Genomic DNA, 6,921 nt, shown 5'->3' with positions numbered 1-6,921 from the left:
TCATTCAGATCCATATCATCGTTGGGCAGATCGCTGGTTTGAACGGAGTTGTGAATCTCTGCTTTGCAATCCCAAGAGTTTTCTGAGCCTCCCTCTGAATCTTCACTTTTTCACTTCTGCAATTGATCGTTCTCTGAAAAATTAATATTTAATTCTAACATTTTTTGTTCTTTGTTTACTTTTATCATTGTTTTACTTAATATGTAATTCTAATAAATCTCATGTAAATCTAGCTTATAAACAATACTCCAAAAAATATTGAGCATAGTTTTCCGGACGCTCATGAGAATCAGTTTGTTGGTATTGAAAAAGATAATGAAAAAAAATCCTAAAGCATGATGGAAAGAGCGAGGGATAAGACCAGATGGTATTAGTCAACTACAGGAAAAATCATACTGCAAAGAAAAACTATAATACTCGGAACGTGTTAAAAGTGTATTAACTCCATTATTATAGTTATTGTTTAAAAGTTAGATAAAGAAATCTTAATCATGCAATCTAACTAAATGCTTTGGTAGATCCAACACATTTGTTCATATCTGATCCATGCTGCTAAATTCCAGCAATGGATTTAGTGTTAAACATCTTATAAAATATCATCAGAATGAGACAGGAAAAAGAAATCAAATCTGTACATTTACTGGACTGACTTAACAATGAAGAAAAGAAGAATAAATAGTTTTAGTTTTATAAAATTAAAATTAAAATTGGGATGTTTTGCAATCCCCTTAATGCTTATATACATGCGGCAAGTTGTAGTACAGAATATGGAATTTCAGGTATAGCCTTCGAAGTCAAAGTGCACAATGAGACATTATGTAAATGGAGATATGGGCTGCACATTCGAAAGAGAGGTTACAAATAAAATTTTGCTCTGAACATAATGCTTATTCTACATTGTACCTGTTTTGAGCAGGCAAATTACATAAGCGAACTATCAGCTGTGACACTGCATTTACATTCAGTAGAAACACTCAGATTTAAGTAGTTGTCATGGGGAATTTGGGCAAGAAATACTAGAACAAACTTCTCTTCCATAACACCATATGCTGGCTAAACGGGGAGAAACAGGGGAGGCACTGTTTTTCCCCGAAACACTAGCTATTTCGTCCCTGGCATCCTTGTAGTCTGATTCTGAGAAGCAGGACTCTCTGCTGATGTAATTTATAAGAGCTTCGCCTATTCGGGTTGCATCTGCTTGACAATGTTGCCTGGATTGAGTCATCCCTATGGGACTTGTAGGAGAAGGGCTTTCTGATGGGAAAGGGCAGCTCTTTTCTGCATTCCTTGGCAGTGAACAAATCATGCTTTCATCATCTATGCAACTCACGGCCGGAGGGCTGCTCTGTGAGGACTTGACCAAATCATCCTCTCTAATAACATCACCAATTCGCGAAAGGATATTGAATGCTAAGCTCTCTAACACTCTGGAGTAGCTCTCCAAGATTGAATGTCCTACATCCTGTTCCAACACAAGGAAATAATGGCTAAAAACATTAAGCAACATTATCAGGAAATAATGTTTTTTCAGAGATTACAAGGCTGCAATATTGATGTCAATATTCAAAGATGCGATTTATCAATTCAAGCTCACAGATTGTAATACTACCAAGAATATCAGATTAGGAATGTTATCTTGAGAGAGACCACTGAAGAAACAAATGCAAAAACAGATGAGAAGCACAGGCAAATATAACCCTTAATCAGTACGCCTATAGAATGAGGATCTCAAGCGATGCAAGTCGTGCAATGAAAACAAAACCATGAAAACCATGGAGGAAATTCCAATGTGCATACATACCCTGTTGTATTGAATTTTAGTTATATCCAAGAAAGTTTGAGGTATGCTCGGGAACTTGCTCTTTAGGTGGAGTAGAATATTCTCTGCCCTTTCCATGTAAAGCTCCTTTTTCACAAGTTCAGCTTCGGATTCTTTCACCAGTGACCATGGTGATCTGACACCAGTTTTGCCTTCCTCAAATGAAATGCTCTGCCTACCTTGTATCCTCCTTTTCCATGCATATATGGCCGACTCCAATCTGTTTGCCATTTCTAGAGCATTATGCTCGGTTGATAAATCCAGTGACGAGAACACATTCTCAGTAGATAAATATTCTGTTGTGATGGCTCTATACAGAGCATCTCCAAGGCTTGATTTACCGGTCTGCAATGGTTAACATTTACAACAAAAGCTCGTCTATGAGAAGTGAAAACAATGTGCACTGCAAAAATGTACTAAAATTAACATGAGATAAACTCTAGCAGAAGAATGACGCGTAAGTCACTAGAATTGCTGATGGTATTTCACAGTTATATTTGACACACTCCAATGAGCAGAAAATGTACAGGAAACAGCAAGTGGAGGAGCATTCGCTGTTCTACTTTCCAATGATATAAATCCCCTTACATTTATCATGATCTATTAAACATAAGTGTCAAAACACCCAAATACTGTAAATCTAGGCTGCTGTAGGTAAGATATATGCCATAATTATTAATAACTCAAGATTAATTCCAAGTAAAGGCATTCCAAGTTTCCATCCTTGCACAAGGCAACAGGGCTGGAAACCAAGGTAATTCAGCATCGTTAATTTTGAAACAGAAGAAGAAACAGATTACAATCAAACTGTATTTCAAGTAATGAAACTTGAAAATCTTCAAATCAAAGGTACATGGATACAAACTTAGGTACACAGCAGAGATATAGTATCAACCGAAATTATAACATTAGATAACAAATAGAGTTTCAGTAAGTGAAACATCAGAGACGGATCTCACTTTCATGGAAAGAAGCAAAACTAGAATTCTTAAAAATCAATGTCTACAAAGTTGGTAAGAAATCACTGCAAGCCCTGTGTGAGGAAACATTGAGGGCGGTGTAGCTAAGTGGTAGACATGGTTGTCAGCCAGAAAACAGAGAACGGAGATTAGCTAGTTTATCTTTTACCACACGGCATCAGAGCAAGGCTTTGCATTGGAGGCTAGCCTGGGGAAGGCAAAATGTAAAGTACACAAGGCTCAATGCTGGAGATAACAAATTTCCATGGTTGCACCATCATGGGAGATGGGGGAGGGTGGAACAGGGGGACAAGTTTCTGGGACGGGGGACAAAGGGGCCTTAATTTGGGGACAACAGGGGACGGTGGCCGGGGACAGGGTGGATTGTATATACTATACACATTGTACTTAAAATGCTAGTTATGAAAAGATGTATCGCAATATAAGATATAAAGATGTAAAATAGTAAATACTTGAACATTGCATTAAATTGGAACATCAAACATTGAACATAAATAGTTAAATACCCCCATCAGCAACGGAGTTGGTGGAATCTGGTGGCGCTGCTGGAGTGTGGGGACGGAGTCCCCAAGTCCCGGGTACATTTCCATCTCTGAGATGAGGGGCAAATCGGGGAGGGACACATCTCCGTGTTACTATGCAATTTTCACACTCCATGAGAAGAAATAGAGGGTTTGTACCCTAAGTGGTAGAAAAGTCCATAGTAAGAGAGCTAGAAGAAGTTTGTCATAAGTTTGAATCTTATCAAACCCATGTTTGTGACCTGTAATTCACGGTTAAAAAGTAGGTGATCAAGAGAAAGGTTCATGGCAATTCCTTCTATGAGGATGCTAGTAACTATCGTTAAGATCCGGAGAGAGAACTCGGTAGATTGTTAGAACTGCATATTGCAAACGCAAGACATCGGAGGCTCTCGCACATGACAGTGGCCCAATCATTCATTTCAAGCACATCCAAGTGAAATCCAAGAGAATTATTACCTTGGGAAGTGTATCCCAGAAGACCTCTGGAACCTCCATTTCAGATAAAATCTGCTCATTAATGGATTTTGCAGCCTTAAATATCTGATTTATACAATCTCTTTGATAAAGTAACTTTTTTCTTGATTCGTCTGAAAGCCCATTCAGCGGCACCTTTGGAACCGGCAACCACCACTTCTTCCCCTGTTTCATGCTCACATTGGGCAAGTCATTCATTCCTTCATTGCCTCCTCCTACATACCAAAATTCTGTCTGGCCAAGGCTGTCCAAAGATTCCTTCAAACATAGTAAACACAATGTAAGAATCTCTAGGAAAAAAGAGGGGTCGAAAACTTGTCATATTGATTGTGAGACAAATTTTATAATAAAGAATGAAATAGTTGGCGCCCTTACAATCAACATGGCATCTAGCTTCCTCAATGCTGGAAGATTGATATGAATGTCAGATCGAGGCCTGGGTGTCATAATCTGAGATGAAAACGCATTGCAAATGACTAGAAGGCTTATGAAATATGAATGGCTTCAATGTTTTCATAATTATCAATGATTTTGGAGGGTGAATAAAATTGACAATCATATTTATTACCTCTATGCTCCTTCCATTTGAATAACTCTGTCTTGCAGGAACAAGCTCCACCATGAAATTAGCAGGAGAAAGAAGCCAATCCATTTCTCTGCACCACTTCGCCTTTCGCTCCTCTGCTAATGGCTCAAGCCTCCATAGTTCTCCAAAGATAGAAGCTGTACAAAGCGTTATAAAAATAATTAATTACAGCAATCCTCGTATTTGCCCAAAAATAACCCTAAAAGGAGGTTTTTTTCCTGAGCTATCCTAAACCCTCTCCTAAGAACAAATTGCGAAAAAACCTGAAAGATTGGTAATGGCATTGGACAAAGCCAAGGCGGTGCTAACTCCTTTACTTCCACCAGACATGTCCTCTCCAAGAAGCAGCTTTGCAAACCTTTCCTTCATCATATTTACATCATTCCATTCCATGTGATGCGTAGTCTTCTCATCTAGAACGCATTTATACTCTTCAGGACTACGGTCCCCTAACAATTCTTCATGGCATTGATCTTCTGGCAGCCTCCTGACAGACCATCTAGCGGTGGAAAATGAACCAAAGCCATCTTTACTAGAAGAACAACTTGAATCGTCTTCTTCGAGGGACAATGAATCGGTACAGAAGCCCCCACTGTCCATGCTCCAGCTCTTAAGCACCCCATCTACTATTCCCATGTTCATCATCTTTCCTGATCATAACCCACCGTTAAGCCTAGCAATCAGTACATACTGAATCACTTATCGCTACCAAATTATAAAAACATTTGAATCAAATAATTGGAGGAATAGGCTGAAGATGTTTACTTTCATCCTCTTCAAGATCCAAGCTGAGTCCCTTGTCTCTTCGACAGCATCCCAACCTATGCATCCTGTTTAACACGCACTATTTACAAGCCTCACTTGAAGCTCTGAATGACCCAGAATACCTTTAGCACCTAGTGATGACAAAATACTCAGAATTCTACACATTTCCAGTCAAATCAAAACGAAAAATAGAAGGGAAACCATCCAAAACGCTTCAAATTCACGATTACACGCCCATTACTGCCTGAAATTCTTAGAAAATGCACAATACGTACCTTCGCCCTGATCTGCGAGGGCACATCAATATTGAGTCCTTGCAACATGTTCAAACATGCACTGCTCTGATTCTATTACATTCATGGTCAAGTTATTCAAACCCATCATATCTATAAACCTGGCCTATATTTCCGTTGGACTTCCACAAAAAAAAGGAAACAATCTTTTCAAAAGCAGCTTTACGTTGAATTTTTTCACTATTTTGGAACTGACTTGCTAACAACAAACGAAAAAGGCAGATCACACAATACAAAATGGCATGATTATTAACTTTCTTTCACAGAATCCAAGCAACAGCTTCGTGAAATCTGTGATGAGACCACCTATAAAAGTTGCCCCCCACAAATCCAACTCAATCACTAAATACGTGGTTGAATGCCCAATGACTTTTTGGGGGAAATCTAATAATGATGAGTGGAGTCACTGTTACAGTATTACCCAGATCAAATTTTTTAATTCATGAACACGAAAACTGCCATTTGGGTTAATATCAGACATTAATATAATAATAATAAGGCCGTGAACTAGAGAAACTACTACTTGGGTTTCTATCAGACATTGCTTGAGGTATGCATAGTGATTAATGTAGACTTCAAAACTACTATTTGAGTTTCCATCAGACATTGCTTGAGGTATGCATAGTGATTAATGTAGACTAACTACACTAGCGTGTTTAACAAGGTCAAGCATAGCAATATTGAAATGTACTCCAATATCTTTTGTTTCAATTTGGGATTTTTTAGTTGTTATTAATCCGTATTTTTGTTGTCAAATTTAGTATGGAGGTCAATGGAGTCTCTTCCAAGATCCAACCTTTTCCCCATATTTAATTCGCTCGTACCTACCCAGTACGGCTAGTGGTGATGCATTAAATTGGTTTTTAATGGAGTTCAGGCTGCTCTGCTTTTAACTGATTTGAAAAAACCTGGATGAAATTCCGGATGGTGTAGACAGGAGGCCTTACAGAGATGGGAATCCTGCCGTCAGTGAGTTGATTGCATGATGATAAGTCTGATTGCCTGTTTTTTAATCTTGTAACTATAAAAACTTCAATTCCGTAAAATAATGGTGGACATAACTTGGACTGTAATGAACTTCATGGACATGTTTGAAGTTGAAGTGATTATTTGTATGGTTGGAATTGAAAGAAGGGTAGGTAGTTGAAGGGGCTCCATAAATATAGGCGGTGATGGCGAGTCACGAGAGGATAGCGAGATTTATCAAGTCAAAAGATGTTTAAATGTCATTACTCGTTTCCATGTTCCTGTTCGACAAGCTACTCAATCCCTCTCATGTTACGATGGCAGAAGCTGTGTAAACTAGAGTATGGTAAAAAATTCTGGCGTTTAATTGTTGAGAACGTCTCTCACGGTAGCAAAAGGAACTCTTGATGGATTAATAATTGTATCTTGTGAGAAAAAGGATTGTTCAAGCATGTGATATTTAGTGAGATTGAGAGATATCTATTTTGTCATATAGATGCAATATCTTATCTCA

At 38.4% G+C, this 6,921-nt stretch overlaps 1 protein-coding gene across 3 annotated transcripts; it reads right to left on the bottom strand.

The window, feature by feature from the left end:
- Positions 1-663: 663 nt before the first annotated feature.
- LOC149574785 (rop guanine nucleotide exchange factor 14-like) lies at positions 664-6,540 on the bottom strand. Of its 3 annotated transcripts, none has more exons than XM_089814618.1 (8): positions 5,424-6,540; positions 5,149-5,270; positions 4,647-5,033; positions 4,366-4,520; positions 4,173-4,247; positions 3,780-4,055; positions 1,802-2,164; positions 664-1,462 (listed from the first exon to the last, which is right to left on the bottom strand). In XM_089814618.1, the coding sequence occupies exons 2-8, from the start codon at positions 5,210-5,212 to the stop codon at positions 992-994; spliced, it is 1,791 nt and encodes a 596-aa protein (XP_089670744.1). In that variant the 5' UTR covers positions 5,213-5,270; positions 5,424-6,540; the 3' UTR covers positions 664-991. The 3 variants fall into 3 exon arrangements, with proteins under 3 accessions (XP_089670744.1, XP_089670743.1, XP_089670742.1); XM_089814617.1 differs by having other exon boundaries at positions 5,149-5,279; positions 5,424-6,148; XM_089814616.1 differs by having other exon boundaries at positions 5,149-5,213; positions 5,424-5,898.
- Positions 6,541-6,921: the final 381 nt, after the last annotated feature.

Source organism: Cupressus sempervirens, chromosome 2 (genome assembly GCF_028749045.1).
Source record: "Cupressus sempervirens isolate cs-2001-9-10 chromosome 2, ASM2874904v1, whole genome shotgun sequence".
In the NCBI taxonomy this organism is placed as follows: Eukaryota; Viridiplantae; Streptophyta; class Pinopsida; order Cupressales; family Cupressaceae; genus Cupressus; species Cupressus sempervirens.
This window is presented reverse-complemented; position numbering and strand designations above follow the sequence as displayed.

Coding starts and splice junctions, on each gene's coding strand:
- LOC149574785 (XM_089814616.1), bottom strand. CDS start 5,449: ATGTGCCCTCGCAGATCAGGGCGAAG. Junction 4,248..4,365: donor CAAATGGAAGGAGCATAGAG/GTAATAAATATG, acceptor TTTTCATCTCAG/ATTATGACACCCAGGCCTCG. Junction 1,463..1,801: donor CTAAAATTCAATACAACAGG/GTATGTATGCAC, acceptor GTGTTGGAACAG/GATGTAGGACATTCAATCTT.